General features: G+C 46.0%; 1 protein-coding gene across 1 annotated transcript in view; it reads left to right on the forward strand.

Annotated features, from left to right (window-relative positions):
* Nucleotides 1-22593, forward strand: part of LOC118779584 (testis-expressed protein 264-like) — an 85879-nt gene that overhangs the window by 814 nt on the left and 62472 nt on the right. The window contains exon 2 of the mRNA XM_036531755.1: nucleotides 17926-18147. Within this exon, the coding sequence (XP_036387648.1) occupies nucleotides 17926-18147 (222 nt within the window). The remainder of the gene's footprint in view (nucleotides 1-17925; nucleotides 18148-22593) is intronic.

Raw genomic sequence — 22593 nt, forward strand, 5'->3', positions numbered from 1 at the left:
AGATGGTCTGTCCAGGGTATCCAGCTAGCCCTGTAAGGTTCTACATCGACCCGGATGGCGTTATCACTTTAGGATTAAATAACTTATCCTCCTTCAAATTCACATGGACAGGGAGTGAGAAGGTTGGGCAGGGCGTGTGGTTGACCAAGTTATGGAATTATTGTGTCTGTCGTTACCATAGCCTATCATCACTAAATTCAGATGCAGTTGCAGTGGAAAAGTTTACTTGATGTAAATGTGCTTATACTGGCTATGGCTGAGTCTGACTCACGACTGAAGTGTCATTCAATGCTGGCAAGTAGGTTTTCCTTTAGTGTGTCAGAATGTTGGAATTGGCTATTTATATCGAATAGCGCTGTACTATCATCTCTCTGTCTATACAATTGTAATTTCAATACTGTACCGGCCCTTATACTATAAAAGTAAGGAGTTCCAATGATGGTATTTCAAACTAGTGTTTAAGGCAAAAGCAAATATTGTTGAGGTGGTTTATGGTAACTGTTGCCAGTTGCAACAGAGGCTTCTGTATGGAATTAGTCTTTCAGGAGTGCAATTCTCAGTAGAAACTACTACATACAAACTTTCGGTGTAAGAAACACACTTAAATGTGAGATGCACTTTCAGGGTTTAGGAGGTCAAAGATAAGCAGGTGTAAAATATCATAGTGTGCTCCCTGTTATTGGCAAAGGTATGAGCCGGTATGTTTTCACAGGGTCTGATTGGTGCATGCTGTCAATCAGTCAGTTAATTTATCAATCAACTACTGTTGTATAATTTGAAGTTGTCCATAGAAATGGGGAGGGGATGCCACTTTGGTGCAGGCCCATATTGCAGGATGAAAGGTCACTTTCGACGGACAAATAAAAGAGGGACTTCCCCATCTCAGAACGGGGCACATCAACTCTGAAACCTGGGGAGAGGTTCCCGGCCTAGGGAGATGAAGGATCTGTGTGTGTGTGTGTGTTTGTGTGTGTGTGTATGTTTGTGTGTGTGTGTGTATGTTTGTGTGTGTGTATGTTTGTGTGTGTGTGTGTGCGTATGCATATATGTTTGTGTTGTGTGACTGTGCCTTCAGTGGAAATTTGGCACTGTAACTGATGGTGCCATTATAAACAAAATGCCTGCTGACCTGGTGTGCAGCTGCATTGAGTGCTTTAAAGTACAGCAGGTCGCCAGCCCTAACGTTTCACATTGGGAGCTCTTAACATTCCCTTGGACCTGTCACATGAGGCAGAATTTGTATATTCAACAGACTGTACCAAAACAGCAGCAGCCTGTGGCAGGTGAGTGTTGACAGAGATGGCAGCGGCGATAAGCTTTCGCTGCTGGTGGCAAACTTACAGGGGAATGAGCACAAGATCATGTGGTAATTGGTGGGTGGAGTCATGACTAGTGGACTCCTGGTGCAAAGTTGCTTCCTCTTACAGTACATGAAAACTGAAACCAGAGATCTGCTCTTGGGATTTGCATCTAATATGTCATGTACTGCAAACAGAAATATTTTGCACTCTTTGTGTATCTTTACCTAACTTGAGGTGGTTCCTTCATGTAACTGTTCAGTCATATCAGGTGACGCTAAATGAATACAGCTCAAACAGTAACCTACGTCACTGGCAGCTCTTTGCTGGTGAAGCTATTATGTGGACTTATCAGAGTCAACATAACAGAGTGTAAGAGCTCTTTGCAGAGTGTAAGAGCTACCATGTGCCAGGTTTCAGGTCACACCATGTCCACTTTTAGGGAACCAGTAAGGAAGAATAACCACCAGACAGTGTTGATCTTATTCTCATATATTTGATTTTCAGTCCATGTGTCTTTTTCTACACTCTGTTTTTAATATTTCTTCGGCAGGAAAATTGTGGCTGATGGTGAGAAGTTAAAAACGATCTGTGAAAATGGTGAAGCTGTGAGAGGCAGCTTTGGGTAATATGGTGTCCTCTAGTGTTGAGGGGCAGAGCTGACCTTTGCTGATGCTTCAGGGCAGTACTGCCCTCTCAGCCATGTCATACCTGGCTGGTTAAATGACCAGATGTGCAGAGGTAGTTGGCTCACTCTCATAACAGCATAAGGGACAGAGTCCTTTGGGATGGGCTCAGTTCTCCTCTGGGCTGCTTGCTTATTTTCCTCCCTGTGATTCATAGTGGAGAAACTCTGTGGTGAGACCAGACGGAGACTTGGGGGGGGGGGGGGGGGGGAATCTGTACTGGCAATGAAAGGCTGGGTGTCTACAGGCAGACAGGGATGCCAGGAGAAGTCTCACCTCCAGGGGAAAAATACAGCCCTCTAAACAGCACACCCAAATCTGCCGTCTCCTTGACACGCTGTCAGGTCGCTAGCATGAGGAAGCTGAGCGACGGCTCTGTGACTCTTTAGCATGTGAACTCAGCAACTTTGCAGTGCAGTGTGCAAGCAGTTTAACTCAGCTACTGTGTTATTCTGTATTGCGCGTATTTGCCCGGGTTGTGCGGAAGCCCTGGGGTACTGAACGCATACCCTCCGCTTGTACAGAGATAATGAGTCGAGTGTTTGACTCCGAGGCCGTTAGCACAATGGGCTAAAGGCCCAGCTGCTGTGTGGAATCGCTCTTGCTTGTATCGATCGCTCACTCCCAGGGCAGTTTGCTGTACTTAACACTCTGAGGTAAAGACTAATCGATGGCCGTCTGTTGGGTTGGAGGTTGTGTCTGATCTCGAGAATGTCAGTTCAGTAAACCGAACTGAATTATCTGTTAATACAGACTCCCTGTGGATTCTGTATGTTGCCTCTTAGACCTTGGCTTTGACTGAATGGAACATTTTACCCACCAGGCCTGGTAATTGCACAGGTGGCCTACGCTCACAGCCAAAACTGTATCAGCTGGTTAAGGAGATGTGTTTGTGATGTCGCGTAATGGAGCTCTCTTGCAATGGAACGTTCTCTCTCTCATTCTAGCCACAGAATCTCAGGCATTTTCCAGAGGTTGTTCACATGATGCATGCGGTCTTGCATACAAGGACAATGGCAGACTTTCTGACAATTTCATAACTCTGAAAATGATCATTATTGCTGGAATTTCATATACGGGCGGATGGGTGCTGGTCATGGCTTAGGGTCAGAGGTCGCTTCTAAGGTCACCCTGATATCTCAGGCTCAGCATTTATCTGACAGCCAGGCAGCATGTAGGTCACTGCAGGTCATTGTCATGTTTGCATGTGATCATCAGTGGTTGTGTTCAGAATCTGTTGCTTTTTTTCCCCCTACAGATTCCTATGCAGTGATGCTGTGTGGTTGTGTTTAGATTCAGAAGTTAATGCCAAGGTTAATTCTCTGTTCAAAACAAATTTGCTGTTTACTAAAATGCTGTCATTGTGACCCCAGATGCATTCTTCTCGTACATTGTTGACATGTGAGTGGAAACACAGATAAGGAGCCAAGCCTTTGGTAGTTTGCAGTCCTAGCAAAAATTGCCTAATTTTTGTGTCATGACACCAATTCCTAGCTAAAAGTCTCTAGTAACAATAACAGATTAGTACAGTAATGCAGTGAAAAGTGAAAACAAGCCCAACTACCCTTCCACAAGGAGTCTGTTTACAGGGGTTTGATCTCACACATTCATTTGAGACTAAGCTGCTCGTCTGTAGAATATGGAGCCCAGAATCTGAGTGGAAAAACTCCCTTATAATCCAAGTAGCCTTGTGCATCAAACTGCATTTAGAAAGTCACATGTGCCACAGAATTTAAAGGTAGGGAATAATTACATTCAAATTCTCTGTGCGTATGTGAATGCATCCCAGAACTTACCTTGACGTGCATCCAGGTGCTTTTGTGGGCTCAGATACTGCTCAGATCATCACTCCAGCCAGATAGATGTTGATGTGAATCAGTGAAAGATAGAGGCAGCGATTTAATTGTTGGAACACCCCCTTACCCAGGGTAACTTACATAGCTTGCATTTCTGTACATTACGGAGATACGGATGTGTACTTAAGCAACTCGGGCTAAGTGCCTTGTTTGAGGGTGCTCTTGATGTGGCACACGTTTGAATCAAACGTGCGAATGCTACTTTTCCTCTTAGCCTCAGCAATGTCTAATTGTGCTGGGTGCCACATGCAAGAGGAGCAGTAGTGCTCCTCACCAAACATTGCCACATAGTTCTGTTTACAGCCTACAGTTTCATCTACACTGTCAGCATAGGGAAACAGTGTTAATCACGGGCGATGAGGAAACACAGGGGCCCTGATGCACATTCCAGACAGAGCTACTGCTCTGCCCTGCGTCCGCTGTTATGCGCCCTTCCATCGCCCCTTCATCCATCATCCTCTACCACGTGACCGTCCCACGGAGAGTCCCCCTCCATCCCAAATTTAGCTGACTTCCTCACAGACCCCGAATGAGATGAAGCCAAGTGCCGTCCTCTGGCCGCTCGGAGGGTGTAGCTCTGTTTGGCTTGTCTGGTGGTTAAACGGCTGTTTTATTGCCACTTTATGAAGGCATGATTGCCAGCTGGTGGTGTTTTAGGCACAGGGATATTATTTCTGTGCCATCCTCTCAAAAAAAAAAAAAAGTTTGCTGGAGCAATTTTTTGAACTGTTGTCAATTATTTTGTTTTCTAGTAAGTTCATTTTTGCACATTTTACACCTTAGGGCAACTCATGCGTGTTTAATATCACCCTCCTATGAGAGATTATTTAGGCTAATATATGTTAATCTGGTAACATGCACCTGCAGTGTGTAATGGCAGTAATCCAACAAAATATGCTGGGAGAATTGCCAAACTATTGAACGCATATTATGTAGTTTGCAGATTATTAACAGAACTCAATGCATGTTATGGCTGGCCCATGGAGACATTGACTCTGTCTGCTCATTCGCTCACTGTAAATACGGTATCCAGTGTTGCAGCAGACATGCCAGTGGTGTGATGCTTCTGTATCATGTGTTGTTTTTAATTAATGTGTCCCTGTGACTGAAACCAAAATCCACCAGTCAGATAAAGAAGGCTAGGGATCCCCACTCCCAGCAGAACTTGATTAAACATACAATAGTGAAGCTATTCTGTGAGGAGCACTGAGTCTTTATGTCCTATATAACAGCAAACACTGCAGTTAAATTAGCCACTAGTGAATTCGCCTTACTCTAATAAACCGTTGTTTGGTTTCCTCTGAACAGAGGCATTTATGTAAAAGGTAGAAAAAGAAAGAGGGCAGTACTACATCTTTACTTGTTTGCTGAGTAGACCACCTAATCTAGTGCCATTCTAGTCATTTGGATCACATTAATGACCAGAGCTTAATGACCATTCTGAGGTCACTGTTCCACTGTGGGCATCAGTGTCTCAACTGTTCCACTGTGGGCATCAGTGTCTCAGAATTGTTAAGCTTGGACCAGAGAGTCAGTCTGGTGCCACTCGTCTGTCTGTGACATACAGAAGTTACAAGTCTTACAGTTTGCTTGCTCCTTATGAATGTTCTTAAAGGGGTGTGGTTTACAACAATATCCCATTTTCAGCAGAGGAATGCAGACAACCCTAAAGCCTCCTTGAAGCAAATGGAATTTCTTAGACAGAGAACAGAAGGTACATAGGAGCTGAATGTGTGGTTATATTGGAATTTCAGGCTCAGCACTGTGTAGAGACTGGATTTAGGACATTATGGCTGCTGTGTGGTGACTGTGTGTGGACATCAGTGCTGGAGTGAAGATTGTGGTTGTTGTCATTGTTGAGTTTCAACATCATCACTCAGTCTTCTGACTAGGGGTTTTACTTTTTAGTGGTTTGTTGAAGTGATTTTTGTTGGTCATAAACTCACAAAATCTTAAATGGAAACGACATGCTGTCAGTAGAATCTTCGCGTTCATGATGTTACGCCTAAGAATGCGTTTAAACTCCTCAATACTGCCATCTAGTGGTACGATGGCCATATGCCCGATTTCTGATAAGTATGTAGGCTAATGCACAACAGGAACTGTTGTAACTCTTAGTGATATTTAATTATGATATTAAATTGTATGAATTGGTTGTTCTGCTGTTATGAATGTGATTTTTTCTTTCACTTTTATTTTTGCAAGAGTTCTCTTGTGAACAGACATAATTTCGGCATTTATTCATTCATGTCACTGATTGCTCGAACAAGGAAATAAGGTTATTTAGTTCACCACTAGATGGCACTGATGCAATGCATATCTTGAAACGATTTTGTTTGGAGCAGGAAAGACGTTACCATAAGTGGACCACGTAAGCTCGATCCGCAGATAGAACCGTAAATGTGTATCTGAACATTTTCATATGCCTTAAGCAACTGCACATATATGATACAACTGCTGATGTCGGTGCTTAGCACTATGTAAGCTGCCCGGGATAAGAGAGTGTTTGCTAAATCACAATGATGTAATGTCCTCCATAATTACTATCTGTTGGTCTGTCATGAAAAATAGCAAATAGTAGGATTTATATTCTTAATAATCAGAAACGTAAAATTTTCCTCCTTTCTTTTATCAGAGTAATAACTTTTTCCTTTGATCTAATTTTGAGATGTGAGGGGACTTCATATGGACACAAAGAGACCCTTTTAAGATTAGTGTTTGTCTTCAGGAGTGTTCTGTTTTCAGTGTCTGGATGTCTTAGGGGGAAGGCTACGCAATGTCTTGGATGGAAAAGAGCACCCATAGGGGGGTTATGTCCAGAGGTTCTCCTTTCATAATAGCAGACATCTGTTCTTTGCACATCCTTCTCCAAAGGCCTCAGGTTGCCAAGTGCTGGCCTGTCTCTGCAATATTAGTGCAGCACATATTTCCTTCAGGGCTGACTCTGGGAGTCTCTTTGATCCAGCTGAGTGGTCAGAGGCTAACCTTGGTAAAACAACCGTGCTCAGCTGGGCCCTTGCTGGGGGTCGTGGGAATGGAACGTCTTTGTAGTCCCTGTCTGGGGCACCTCTGTTGGCACACAGTGCAGCACGCAACCTGGTTGCTCTTGAAACCTCTCAACTTTGAACTTCTGTCAAGGCAGAAAACTAATGTCCAGTGAGAAAATGAAGTTTCTTACTTGAAAAAAATAAGCCCATTCAATGACATACGGTACTTCAAGGATATGAAAGTATGCATATACTCGTGTGTGTGTTTGTGTTCATGTTTACATGTGCATATGCATGTGTGTGTGTCTGCATAAAAGAATAGCCATTTCCATTTTATATGTAAACTCAGTTACCATCCTTCCTCATCTTCTCCTCATGGGGCGAGATTTTGATGTCTGTTTGATGTCTCTGCTTGGGAAGTGCAGAAAAAAAACCAGGACAAAAACAGCACAGTCTCAGAGAGGTGCGCTACCGTGACAGGTGCGGAGACAGGACAGCGGCGGTGGCTCTGCAGTCACCTCCCGGGCTGTGACTCTTTGATGTGACCACTCGCTGTCACATCTCTCTCTGGCGCTCGAGGGAAAGTCATCAGGATGATAGTACGCTGAAGCCAACGTGACAGCAGCAGTTCTCACAGCGGCGTGCCTCTGTTTAAAACCGAGGCGCTCCAGCAGAATACGCACAGGAAAAATCCACCCGAGGAGCGGCACGGCAAACACGCCCGGGGATATGCGTGATTTAAAATGATATTTAATATTAATATTGGGAGTTGTGTCAGCCATGGTATCATTGGTATTTATGGACCCTAAGAAAACAGAGCGGAATGTCTGCGGCATATGTGGACCTGCAAAGAAAGGCTGATTGGACTGCTTTTCTGGTTAGGGACTCATGCAAACGGCTGCTGATGTTGGTCTGACTGGCTAATTTAGTGATCATGCAGTTTTGACAGCTTGTTCAACATTACATCACATTATTCATTTGCTCACATTTTTAAAACACACCACTGTATGTTTATATAACCATTCGTACTTTCCGAAACAATTTCATTATTAAATCAGTGGGATTTTGAGATTAGAACCTCACAGATATAAGGTCACCTTTACCGCCATCAGACATGGGGACAGACTGAGTTTTCAGCTGCGATTGTGAGTGATTGGCAGCCATGGTTTTGGTGCCAAGCTGTGGGTGCCAAAGTATACTTTTTCCCAGGCCCCCAATTAGCAGAGATGCTCATTCTCACAGACTTAACAGTGATAGATAATACCAGATCCTGTCCTACCATCTTAATTGGCCTAATGCTTTCAGCTCATTACCGTCCAGCCCTGAGGGACCAGCATGGGTGCATTGCGAAGGTCAGAAGCTCCAGCGGAGAGCTGTTTTGGTTGCTATCAGGGACAGGAGAGCCGAAGAAACGCTTACTTCACTGAATTAATCCTCTTTCGCCTCTGAATGGAATTAGCCCGGATGAATTCCCTGCAGCCCAGGGATTTCCATGCAGTGTGGATGGCGGTATAGTGTCTGGATTTGTCTGCCTTTGTGCTCTTGATTGCTTTCTCTTGTGAAACAGCCAGAAGCAAAAGACCGTGGGCCTGGGTCCAGTGATGGTTACCATAGATACGGGGTCAGAGTGACTTTTCCTGGTCTTGGAGCGGTCAACCCACTGCTGCGAAATGCCAAGAGGAGGTGTGATCATGTTGCCTCTTTCTTTCCCTCCCCTCCTGGGAGGCTCCGAGTTCAAAGTGCTACCCTTTCCTTTTTTTCCTCCCCCCTTCTTTCTTGTGTGACTGAGGGTTCAAAGAAGGAATATATCTCCCGCTGTATGGGCTGATGCAGTGAGTCTTCTGTGATTGACAGGCGGAAGAGAGAGGAGACTTTCAAAGGGCGGTACGTGCAACATCATTTCTGTGTGCACCACTGTGGATAGGAGGTGGCAATATCGCACCAGTGTGTAAGGACACTGACCTGGGGCCAGTGTTCGAGGGCTCTCTATGGCTACATTGCTTCCAAAGCGTCCTGGGAGTTCCACCCGGCTCACTCTTGTCTCCTTCATAGGTCGGGATGGAAATGAAGTGTTGTCTCTTCAGACAGATCAGAGAAACTGGCAGCAAAAATGAGTCAGGCTCAATGCTTGTCCCAGAGTCCTGCACAGACCCGGCTTTGCTAAGGGACTGCAGCGTCCATGAGATGTAACATTGTGCATATGAGAAAGGGGTCTGCTTAATGTCAAACAATGTGCCCCGCACCAGGAAACTTGTCCTGTCATGAATGTGCGGAGCCCATTGAATCGCATCGTTCCATCTGCCCTTCAGTCCAGCACGTCCCTCCGCTGTCACCTAATGAATGGCTTACAGTGAGAGGGAAGTGGAAGGGTGGCATGTGTCATCAGTCACAGGCATGCTGGGAGATGACCTTTAAGAAATCCCAGGTCTAAGTGACAGGGCCTGGCCTCGCCTCCGCAGGCAGTTATACCTCTGATGGACGGTATGTCGCCGCGGGACGCAGTGGCTCAGGATGCCGCGGTGCAGCTCTCATTCTCCTCACATATAATGATGTAGCGTTTGCTCCGGGGGGGGCTGTTTGTATGACCCGTCGTGGTTTACTCAGAGCTGGAGCGAGCCCTATGACCTTCCCCCTGCCCCTGTCACTGCCCCCTTCCATGACTATGGCTCAGGCGATTGGCTGAGAAGCTGGATTGACAGATCTGTTAACGCTGAGGCGCTGTTACCCTGTGCACGGGTTCAGGGACTGCCTGGAGAGCTCTCAGTTTCTCTGGAAGCTGTGGGCTCTGAGAGTCCTGGCGTGTTGCAGAGGTTGTCTGTGAACGTCTATGTTAGGCACCTGGCCCAGCTGTCTGGGATGAGAGATAAGAGACAGCACTCTACTTCCGCATTGCTCCCCCATTCACTCAACACCCAACCCAACATACACATACCACCCCTCACACAGACTCACTCCAGCTCTCTTCCCTACCCTATCCATCTCTCCCCCATTTTTCCTTTCTCTCCCCGACTCTCCTGCTGTCTTGCTCTCTCTCCTCTTTCCCCCATTCTCCTCCTCTGTCCCCCACTCCCCCCCCCCAGGAGTCCTTGCCTCACGGTCCTGTTGTTCTCCTGTGGCAGCTTCTTCCTTTTCACGCCCTGCCGTCGTGTCTGCTGGTACTGCCAGCCCACTCGAAAATCAGAAATAAAAAAAAATAAATAAAAAAAGACACTGTGGTGATAAGCAGATGAGACTAACCGCAGCGGAGCGTCTGCCCTGCCTGGAGCGAGAAAGCTCATCTTCTCCAGTAATTACAAATGCCAATACTCCCAGGCTGTCGCGCTTAATTAGCTGGGAAGTGCCATTGCGAGACCCGCAGGGATAGGGGTCTGTGGTCCAAAGGGCCTCTCGCCTAGCGACGAGGGCCAGGCACCCGCAGAGTCTCACATGATGTCACCGCGGGCCCAGGCCCACGCCCCCTTTCCCATGGTCCCCTACCCATCAAGTCTCAGCATGCCTGAACAGTCAGCAAGCCCACGAAGCAGAGATTCAGTGTTAAGTGTTCAGTAATCTCCTGTCATTTATCTGATGACATACCCCTTGTGTTTACCACTCTGCTATGGGACAGCGAAATGATTCTTAGGCTGTTTAGTAGAGACAGATTAATCTTCGAGCGCTAGAATTACTGCACATTCATACCGGCGCGCATTCAGTGAGGTATCGATTCGCTTTATCTGTGATGAAGCTGTGCAGAGTGCTGTCGGTTGTACCGTGGTAGGCAACCAACGGCCGGCTTGATGGACAGCCTCCGTGGCAGTCTGAATGATGCGGGCAGGGACATGTGAAGGTTCCAGGAAGCTGAGGTCATCCTTGCTTCTGACCGCGTGTTTGTGGGTCATTTCTCTCGCATGGCTTGGCACCGTGCAGCCGCGGGGCATGCAGTCCCCCAGCAGACTTCTGAGCGCTCTGCACGTTTTAAACGTGGGCGCGTGTTCCTCATGCATGTCCTCCATGAGTCGACTCTCCTGGTTCAGTGCATCTGGTGCTACCATTCTTAAGACAAGGAATAACTGCTGTGTGCACACACCGGGCTTCCTTAAATGGGTCAGAACAGGGGAGCTCCACCTGAGATGCTATTTGTGTCGGCTTTACATGAATGTGAGTCCGAGCGCCATATTGCCGGTCTGCAGGGGGCTAATGACTCCCACTCTTCAATGACAGCGGCAGTGGGCAGCATGCCTCCCGTCTCCATGGAGCCTTGACATAATGCTTTGTGAGGGGTCTGGACAGCTTGCACTCCCATTGGCCGATTGCGTCCTCGCCCGTGTGTCACCCTCCCCTGTGTTAGCCTTGCCCCATGGCTCGTCGCCCCGGCCGCTAACCGATCTCATTTACTTCGGCTATGCTCGTGGGCCGGGCCCTGATCCTCCGACCTAATTCACGATCCCATGCGCTCGCCCGCCGTTGGATCTGATGTGCTTGGGCGATCGTAATCCTTCCGTCTGACCCGGTGATGGAGCACGTTCTGTGTGAGTGAAGGTGGAGGTTTCTGCTTGCTGGACAATAAGGCTGAGTTCTCTCGAGTGGAAACGAGGGGGTTTAATTTGATGCCATGCTGATTCATTGATCAGCTCAGGGTCTTCTGCACCACAGCTTATGTTCCCTTTAGTGCCATACGGCATTGCCTATGGAGTTAAGTAGCGTAGAATAAGAAGATGTAGTGTCTGTACACTGCTCCACAAAACACGTTTTTTGTGTGAAAATAAATGTGATTGGTTTACTCTTTCATTTTTGGGAAAATAAATGTGGTCATTTTTATCAGTATAAAACACCGGTCTTACTCCTCTTCAGATGTGCGATTTTCTGCCCTTTGCCACACAACAGTGAAAGCACACATGTCTCTACCCTTTTATCACTAACAGAAGGCAATGAAGGTGAAAGCTTGAAAAAGCATGGTTATTTATTCGCCTGGCAGATGGTGTTATCCAGGGTGACTTCCATACATTACATGTTACATGTTACCCATTGGTGCAGCTGGATATTAACCAAAGTCTTTCAAGCACCTTGATCAAGGACACAGCGGCCCATCTGGGAATCAGACCTGCAACTTGCTAGTTATGAACCCAACTCCTGAGCCTAGAGGCTACACAATGATACTTTGCTAATCTGTCCAAAGCTGTGACGAAGCCAGGTTGTCTGCGCACTCTGTTTGAATAGGGACGAAGCTGGCCATTAATCTTGTTCCACGGAGAGCTTTGGTGTCTGGAACGCTCGGTGGTCCGCTGAGACTCCAGGCTTGCACATCTATTGACAGCAGCGCTGGACTGTTTGGAAGCAAATCCACTGCTAAAACCCAAACAATCCACTCACGACACTCAGGGGATGCAGAAGTTAACATGATTTTTTTTTTTGGGGGGGGAGGACGCAGACACAGCCCATCTCTCTTCTCCTTTAGTATGCTGCGTACAACAGTGGCTATGCTCCTGCTTTCAAAAAAAAAAAGAATCTGCTTTTTTACTCCTCCCCACTTCAATTGACACCCTTTGCGAGCTTGTGACAGAGGGATACATCAAGACTGAACATGCCAAAAAAGAAGAGAGATGGAGATTGGGTCGTTTGTTGCCACCAGCGGTGCTTTATCACGGCTGCCAAGGGGACATTTCCCCATCTCCCCAAATCCCAATTACCTTGTACCCCCACGTGGTCACACCCGCAGCGGCTGTGGGGATGTTGAGCATGCCTCCCTCCAGAGCCCCGAAATAACCTTGCAACACTAGTCCTGCCGTATAAATCACAGCAGCACAGATGGGGGAAGAGATCGGTCAGTGTCTCCTTATTTATTCCTCACGGAAGGGCCGATCTCTTCATCAACAGGATGCGATGAGGCGTCTAGGCCCTCACTTGCACCTGCGCCTCATGGAAGCTGTAAGAATGCATATTTTCCGTGGGGTAATTAGGTATTTGCATACTGTGTGGGAGCTATAGAGTCCTCCTGTCCAATGAAAGCGGTTATTAGAGGGTTAACACTGCCTGTTAATATTTTTATCACAATCTACTAGATCCATCTGAATTTTGTTGCTAATTTTTCCTCATAATGGCTGACTAAGCCAGACTTGCCCCGATGACTTGGGTCTCATGGCCACGGCGACCGTGAGCCTGATAAGCAAGTAGATTCATATTGGCTTTGGGACTCTTCTTCACAGCTGCTGCGGAGGTATGTCTGTTCCACCAATGCCGCTTCCCAGCAGCAGCAAGCGATGAAGTGGGGGGTCGGCGCAGCGATGATCAAGTCCCAGGGGCCACAGTGCAGAGGAGCTGCTGGGGAAAGATGAGGGGAGTAAATCCACTAAGTCAGATAATAAAGAATTACCTCTGCTGGACGGCTGCTTTTACGGGCTGGAAACCTTCCTCTGGCAAAAAACCCCATTGCACTTCCATTTGGAGAATTGCAGTGGAAATTACCCTTCCCTTCTGCAGGCCCCTGGAGTGCACGCTCTGAGGAACCAGCGTGAGGAGAAACGGATGAATCCGGGACTCTCTGGACCGAGGCCTAGATTCAATCCCCCCACTGTCGTGCTTCATCTTTTGCTCAGAGTAACCAGTTTAATCAAGTATTACATTTCCACGTTCATGCACAATAATTTTTTCTTCATTGCATTCCATGCTGGAATAGTGATGATGTGTAAACATTGACCAAAAAAAAACACGCTTCCCCATCATTTTTGTTCAAATTTAATTGAAGAATAAATCCGTGAGGGTGCGATTCAGGCCCTCTGTCAGTTTCATGAATAAGTTGAGCTCACAAATAAAACAAGATAGGGAGAAACCATAAAGCTTACTGCTTGCGGATGATGCTGTAAAAGGTTGCTTATGTATTTCGTAGAGATTTGCAACAGTAGCTTTACCCGCACCATTCCTTTATGAGTTTGTGGCTCTTGTTGAACTGAGAGATCTGGTATAGGCCCATTAGTCCGAGCTCCAGGTGTCACCCAAATAAATCACAGATTTGCTTGCAGCATCGCTTCCTCAGCTGTGTGCCGCTGTTGTTTTAAAGACCTCCTGCGGACCTCTTTAAAGAGAGAGTGCTTTTGCAACTCCTCTGTCTTTAGTGGTCCAGCCGATGGCGGAAGCCAATAGATTGAAAGCCTGCTCGGACGTCTTGGAAGAAAGAAAGGGGTATCGTGCGGCAGATCGTCTGATGTAAATAAATAAGTAACTAAGGAGATAAATAAGTAAAGGGGACACGGAGAGGTTGTTTCCCTCCCTCCTCTCCTAATTGCTCTGGCCTCAGGGGTCTGTTATCTTGAGTGGCGCTGAACGGCGGAGTGTTATTTGCTCTCCGCTGTGTGAGCTGTTAGCGATGGCGGGAGCTCTGAATGGATCATTACTGAGCCGCAAGCTCCAGTAATGAGACGCAGTCATGAGCTCAGCTGAGGCAGAGAGATCGAGAGGCTGGCATTTAGGGTTGAAGTAGAGCAATGACAGAGCTGCCGATGACAGCTATCACAGGAATATTCATATGTGGTATGTGCTATTCTGTCAGTGTTGGCAAGGGGAAAGAATTATATACAAAGTCTGCACAAAGTACGGTGCTGAATAGTGGAAAAAAACATTCCAGATTATTATTACTCTTCTCCTTCTTGCTGGTGAAGTAGATTACCAGTGATTGTAGAGCGAGTCTTCATCAACAGAATGGTGGAGCTATCATACGCAACCAATGTCTTACTAAACCAATCACATTGTTTTGCATTGAAGGTTTTTGTTTGGTAAATATGAGTCAGCTCCGCCCTTTAAGGGGTTCACGTAACCTTGGTCTCCTGCCACGCGCGATGTCTGAGATAACAAGGCCATTATGATTTCAATCAGTGATGTAAATCACCTTGGGTGTCATCCCCGTGGTGACAGGCCTAAATAAAGTGACATCCAAACGGCTGGGGTTTATTGTTTCAATTGGTCACTCGGGATGAGAGCATCTTACACATGAATAATGTAATGTAAAATGTTTAGCGCCCATGGATTATTGCTTTGTCTCTCCGTTTTGCTTCGGTGCCATAAGCTTGGTTGTAACTTTAAAGAATACAGTTTCTTTGGACGCGCCTGGCTCACAGCTCTGGACACAGAGTGTGCTCGTGGACAGCTGTGTCTCTGTCCCTGCCTGCACAGTGAGGCTGACAAAGGACTGTGGAGGAGGTGGCGGCAGACGCTGCTTGCAGATTGTGTGGTGTCATCACATTGTTGTTGTCAGTCATCACCCATATGGTGGCTTGATTGACAGGGGAAGAATGTCTTTAACAACAATTTTTTTGTTTTCCATTAAGGGTTTTAAAGATGCACAATACCACCTGCTATACCACTCTGGTTCACCGTCTTCTTAAATGGCTGAAGCTGACCGGGGTCCTGGATTAGATGATTCTTGATGGAAGGCTCTTAGGGAAATCATTGGGGATCATGGTGCCTAGTGTTTTCATGGACCAGAATGGAACACTCCATTCATATTAGTCTGTCTTGTTACCTGTCATTGTGTGCAGTTAATTGGTTGTAAAATCCTGTCTATCTTTCCCACTTCCTTTCCCCAGGCTGTCACTGTTAAAAAAAAATCAGTCAACCAATCATTCAGTCAGTTGATTAACCAACCAATCAATCAGTGAATCAATCGATTGATATATTGATCAGTCACTCAGTTTCATTTGCTATCATGCTCAGTTTTCACACACTTCTTTACAATGTGCCTTTCCATAGGGAATTAAAAAAAAACATTTGAGACTAAATGGGGAAAATGGAGAAATTTATCATTGAACCTTTGCAAAAGACAATAAAGATAAACTACTGGAAATGTGTGAAAAGGTGCATTGCATGTCTATCTTTACATTACATGGGTGTAATGATGCACTTATTTGTAAGTCGCTCTGGGTAAAAGCGTCTGCTAAATGATGTAATGTAATAGTCAGTAAATCATTGAGGCTCTCTGTTCATGTCCATAGGGGCTGAAAGTGGGTATTCAAGCATATAGGGATGCCATCAAGGTGCAGGTCTGTGTTCTGGTCCCTTTCTTGTCGAGTTATTCTGTGTTTACTTTGGTAAAGTAAAGTTAAGTGCAAAGTGTGCTTGCTGCCTCTGTGTAAACAGAGGGAAATGTTTCTGCATTGCAGTCTGTGACCTGCATTTGAACTGTGTATAGCAGGTGTGGGGTGAGCCTGACAGTGAGGAAATGGTCTTTCTGAGAGTTTGCAAAGGTGTAAACAGGAAAAACAGCGCAAATGGACAGTTGAATGACACAGTATTGAGTGAGAAGAAGCTAACGTGTTTTCCCTGGGAAGAAAAATAAAGGTGGGATAGGGTGAAAGGAGAGAGAGAGAGAGAGAGAGACAGAGTGAGAGAGCGAGGGAACAAGACAGAAAGGGAGAGGAAAGAGTTGGAGTAATTAGTTGGAGAAGTTGTCTGTGAGGCTGTCAGAGATGCGGCGTTCAGCATTCAGCACCATCTGCCGATGACGCTGTTGCTCCCAAATGCCAGGCTTCACAGCCGGAGCCAATCAAACGCGAGGAAGTAGGAAGTTTCCTTTTCCGCCTCCGCAGTTTCCAGGGTGTGTCTTTGAAAGCTGACCCCCCATGTGCCACTCCAACCGGTCTTCTCCTTGACAGCCAGACAGCCAGAAGTGAGCGTGGCTTTATGTCTAGTTTACAGTCTGCCATTTGAGGTAGTTTTTTTTCCCCTCCTCTGCTGAGCAGTGCTTCCTTTCACCTGTGCTTAAAAACTCGCAGCTTTTGGAAAATGGGGAGATGTTGGACTGATGTGGCAGCCATTGGTGCTATAACCTAGAGAATGAGAGAGAGGCCATGGCAAATCAGTGGCTTTCCCAGTTTTTCCCCATTTTCACCTGGTATTTTTTTTTGCCTTTAGACTTGTTTTGCAGAGACATCATCTGCATTTACACAGGACTGCAGGGCTTAGTGAATGCAATCCTCCAAAATACACACACGCACACACACATCTACTGCAACTGTTTTTCACACTGCACATCCCACAGTGCACCACAAGGCAGACACAGAACAGAGGATAGATGCATCTCCTTGATGTCATCTGAGCAAGTCATTGATGCCCAAATAAGCTGTAGAGTGCTGAGAGCACAGCAGTGAGGAAACCCGGGCAGAGCACAGCCAATTTATTCTGCCACAGTGGGCTCCCAGTCATTGTCCGTAAACAACACAGCTGGGCTTGAACCTGTGCTGTAGCGCTCAGCCTGCGCTCAGAGCATGCGCCTTAACTGACTGAGCCACTTGGGAGCATAATTGTGTCTCTCATGTATAAGAGTGTTGAGTCTGAGCTGTTTGTCCCTTATGTCCTTGTTTCTCAGGGGATCTTGGGATAAGTAGGTTACTGACATGAGAGAAGTTAATGTTGATGTTAATAAGCTTAAACACCTGGTGCTGTTAACTGAAAAACCGTAAGCAGAGTATATTGCAGTTATCGTTTTAAAATGTATATCTACTATAATTGGAGCTTGGAATATGTGCTGGTAAGCAAGAAAAGTAACTATTTGAATATGAACCCAAGGGAGTGTTTCTTAGGAGGTGCCAAGCACTCCTTAGCAACTGAAGCACATTTTTCAACACTTGGTTTCCCGGGGTTTCATCTTTCATAGAATAACCCCTTGCTGCCTTTTAATATTTTTTCTTCATCTCTCCCCAGGTTGCATTTACAGTGCGTGGTGGTGCACAAAGCACAGTATTGCTATGGATATTGAATATAAAATACAGAGTTCTCTCTTCCTCCTGCTGTATTGTGATTACAGGGGAGAATGGAACACTATGAGCAAAGACAATGCCTTCTTTCTCCCTCTGTGTATCTCTTGCTTTCTCTCTCTGTCTCTCTCTCTCCGTTTTCAGTATTTCAGTTACAGTTTGCTTTATTGGCTTGACAAATGTGCATCCATGTTGTTTAAGCACAGACATACAGCCTCAAACAGAAGTAGCAATAGAATAGTGTCATCTGTGTTTCATCGCCTGCCTAGTTTTGGTTGGTGTGACAAAATGTGAAATGGGGGTGACAAAAGCATATCTGATATCTGCATATATTTCAAATGCAAAATGTGCTCTCTCTCTCTCTCTCCCTGTCCCAGTACCCAGCAGAAAAGTGCCGCTGCGCGGTGGGTAGCATCCTGAGTGAGGGGGATGAGCAGCCAGACGAGGAGCTGGTGCGCCTCTATGAGAAATTCGGCTTCAAGGTGTTCTCCTTCCCAGAGGTGACGCACGCCGTCACCACCTCCTTCCCCAACAGAACCCCCATATCTTTCCTGCTGGGGATGTACAGGGTCTATCCTCAGCTGTGGAGATATGTCAAGGTAAGGAGGGTGCACCTGCTTTGCTGCTGCTAAACGCATGCAGTTGAGTTATGTAACTGTATAAGCATATCTGTATCCTTCCACCATCTCTCAATGACAGCACATGGTACACACCTTACCCCTCTTGTTTTTTTTTTTGTAAATTTAACATTATTCACAATTCAACTTCAAAGGTGTTTTATTGGCATGACCATGAAAAGTCCAGTATTGTGAAAGCAAGTTTGTAATTGGTTTAGAATGATTGTGAAAAACAGCACTGCTCTACATGAACAGAAAAAGACCATGTCAATCAGTAAATACTGATAATGAAAGACAGGCAGTAATAGCCAGTCAGAGGTTAATAGATGTGCAGGTCTGACATTATCGTTGATAACATTCGTTCTTTGGCCAGTAGTCATCGCTATCATTTGCAGCTGGTTAATTGGTTTGTTAGTTCTCTTGTACTTAGTTTGTAACTTACCTCCCCTGTCTCTTGTGCTTGACTCTTGTATCAAATGTGTTCTGTTTATGTCACTGGCTTTGCTGTGTTTTCTAATATTCCTGTAACAAAAAAAAATACTAAATGAAACATTTGAGACAGGCACGGATGCGACCCCCCCAGGGCAGTCCAGAGTCTAGTGCCATGCACTGAGGACCGGGCCAGGAAATGTCTATTGACATTTACTGATGACATTTACACACATGGTCATTAATTCACAGTCATCACTTAACATTCTGAATGGCAGTGCTTTTGGGCGTGGACTGAGGAGGACAGATCTCTAGAGCTCACGCTTTACACGCAAATGTGAGGGGTCCCGTGGAGCTCAAGGTTTGCGTGTGATAAGTGCTGGTGTTTGTGTTTGAGGAGTCACAAACACCATTACAGACAAACTTGCCCAGTGTTGTGGCACTCTCAAACTAGGGTGTCTTTAAATGTCTTAACTGCCACATCATAGCAGCTTGGAGTTTAGCTAAAATTTACTTTTGCAATACGAGCATATGCTGTATCTTAATTCACATTAACCCAGCCAGGGACGGCCAAAAGATCAATGTCATTTAACAAAACAACACATTTTTCAGAGAATGGGTGATGTCTTTGCTGTGTTCCCCAGCCTCTGGCAGTGTTTATCCTGAGGGAATGATATCACCTGTACAGAGGCGTTGTGCCTCCTGTGTTTGGCATGGGCTAAAAGAGGGTCCAGGATTGTGGTGAGATGCTGCCAGTGGTGCCTGGCTGTGGCATGAGATTCTCCATCTGTCAGAGCGGAGAGAGGTTGGTGTCACAGACAAAAATGCCATCGCCCATTCACATCCTGTTGCCGTAAATTCCTGCATCAGATGCCAGCAGTTCACTGTGTTTAAGGGGGTGGGAGTTTCCTCTTTGTTTTATTGCATGAATACCGATTAACAATCAGAACAGTTAATACTGAAGGTGCAAGTGGAAGGGGTGGAACTCTATCAAATAATACCCAGTTTAGTAATTTGCAGTTTAAATGTAATACACACGGCAGATTGCCACCTAAATTATAAGGGGTGCTTTTTCTTCCAATGAATTCTTGATTTGATTTTGCACTCTATTAAATTTATTTTCATTTAAACACATAATCTGAGTAACACTGCCATTAGAAGAAAATTAACTAAATTTGACAGCCCAAGGAGATCTTAAAATATTTAAAAATGGTACAAGAGCAGGTGATTTTTACTCTGAACTCCATGAAAAGCTGAAATCTATGGACTACTCTGTGTCTGAACTCTAAGTGTGATCTCAGACTTTGATGTGGGAGTGTGTATATCAGAGAGTGATCATGGCTGGGAGACAAATGTGGCTTTATTGTGCAAAGGATTCTTTCTCGGTGTGTAGCCTTGATTAAGTTTTGCACACATTTTATTTCACACCTGAAAGCACCTGTAGCTCCACCTGCACAGCACCTGCACCCTCTCACTCCTCTCGCCCCTTTTGTGAGCACCCAGGCATGGACAGAAACATCAGAGGATGCTGAAGACAGCCTTGAGGTTATGCTCATTTACTTATTTATTTATTTTTGAAAATCATTTTAATGCAAAGGACTTGGAACTATTTTGGAACTCCAGCTGGGGTTGCAGAGCATGCACAGAGCTAATGGTAAGGATCTGATGTTCTTCATGAAAAGGAAGAAAAAAAGATAAAACCCCAGATACTTTCATCACTTTGAAAGGCCAGCAGGGGCTCTGTGTTTCTCAGTGTTTCTTTACACCGAGTATCGACACCTACTCCATTTTCACCCTAAAGACGCCGTATGGATCTACGACACTGAGCTGTGATGGCTGTCTTTCCGATGCTGCTGCCTGTTGGCCAGCTCTCTCCTCCTCTTTGGAGGCCCCCTGGTCTCCCAGTGTGGTTTCCAGTCTGTGGGAAGGGTTTAATAAGGGGAGTGTTTAATTATGATGCTGCACAAAACTCAGGGGGGCTCCAATATTACAGAAACCTGCCACCTGCCAACTGTTTTCATGGGTCACCCGTGTTTTTTGTCACTGGGGCTGATATATCTGTGCCCTGGGGGTGTCTGTGTCCTGGGAATTAGGGGCTGGGGGGGCAGATTAATTAGTTACATTACTGCCAGTAGTGGAAGTAGCTCGTGTCCTGTCTTTCAAAATGAGATGAAACAAACACTAAATACCAGTGCTGAATAGATGGGGAACGTGGACAAAAGGGCTGTAATGGCAAAGGGGGTCAGTTATGTGAACATACTGAGTCATATTCTAGTGCTGTTGTATTATGTTCTTCAAGATTTTTTCCAAGGCAAAACAGTGGGTGCAGATACCCAGCACCCTGATGTTGAAAGAATGCAAGTCGTCTATGCCTAGTGACGCGTTACATTGTCAGTGTGGCTGTAAACTGTCGGCTGCAGGGCCATGAGACTCTCTTATTACAACCCCTCCCACAGCCCCCACCTCATGACCAGCTAAGCACAGGTCATCCACTGCAGTATTCAGCGTTGTTTTCCTTGGCTCGGATGTTGTTTTTCTCTCAGCACTGGAGGTGAGCACACGACCTGGCGGATCTGCGCTTGACCACGATGCAGCTGGAAGAATGGGCACAAACTGAACCCCGTTCATGTCGTCTGTTTCTCAGTCTCATCCATCATTTGAGTTCAGTGTCAGTGCCGGGGATGGTGTGGCTCATGGCTGCAAAGCGAGAGGGGACTGTAAACTGTTTATGTAAAAAAAAAAAAACTTAAAAAAAAAAAGCTCTGAAGTCAATAGCTGTGTAGGATGTACTGGATGTAATTGAGTCATAGGATGAGCATGGGGGTGAGACTGTAAACACCGCGAATCGCTTTGGATAAGTGCAGGACGGTTAACAGCCGTGTAGGAATGCAGCTGATTAAATGAGTTACAGAGGAATGTGTGCTGTAGAGCCGGGCGAGGCCGCCTGCGAAGCAGATAAGTGATGTTAAATAATGCAGAGGTCAGCCGTGGTGTGTTTCTGTGTGTTTAGAGAGAGACTCTCCGGTTTATCATACATTGAACAGGCGCCAGGGTGCCAGAGACTCTGGTGACGAGATGCCAAGTCCTCTCTGCTCCGTTCATATCTCTTTACAGTTGTCTTGTATAAAATGCTGTGACTCCATGCCACATAATGAAGAAAGCTGAATCCGAATGATTCACACAGTTGCTTATAAAAGCAGTTTCATTTTTGCCCACATTTGACATTGTGCATTATTCATTTCTGACATTTTCCTACTGCCCGTCAGTCATGTAAATCATCCAATCAACATCCAATCACTGGACACCCCGTATTCATGAATTAGCATACATTTAACAACGTACAAAAAAACAAAAAACCAAGAACAGGCATTGTTCAACAGCTGCGACTACTATATTAGCCTTATCATTATCTAATGGTAAAACCGCTGTTAGCGCGGGAGACACAGTCAATAAGTTTGGAATTGAAAACAAGAGAAAGAGCACACTTTCAGTCCTTTCTGGGTGGAATTTGTTTTTAGAGCTGGGATGCTAAAGGTCATGTTACGCAGTTACTGCTTTAGTTCTGGTGTCAGCTCCGCAAACCTGCCCTCTTGTAATTAGGAGAGTTGGAGGAGCGGCACCCGAAGGCTGACAAGCGATGGAGTCAAAGAGCAGTGGTGGGTAGAGCCTGTGATTACAGGGCAGCGACACTGCATGGATAATGGAAGGGAGCAGCACACTCAGCCCAGCGCCGGGGCAGCTGGGTAAATTAGCTAACGAGCAGGGCGGGGCAAGCATCTGACGAGGTTTAATTATCCTGCCCTGTGCTCGCGCAGGTGGCAGCGCCGTTGGTGGTCGGGGGTGTTTTGCTTCCTGTAAGAAATCGGGTGCTGCCATCTGCCCTAGCATTGCCGCCGGGCATCACGGGGCATCACTTCAGAGCAGACGAGGAGCAAGGTTCACTGATCCTTATCTTATGTGGATGCATCAGTCTAATCACTGGCGTTCACCACCTTCCCA

This window comes from Megalops cyprinoides, chromosome 6 (assembly GCF_013368585.1).
Source record: "Megalops cyprinoides isolate fMegCyp1 chromosome 6, fMegCyp1.pri, whole genome shotgun sequence".
Taxonomy (NCBI): Eukaryota; Metazoa; Chordata; class Actinopteri; order Elopiformes; family Megalopidae; genus Megalops; species Megalops cyprinoides.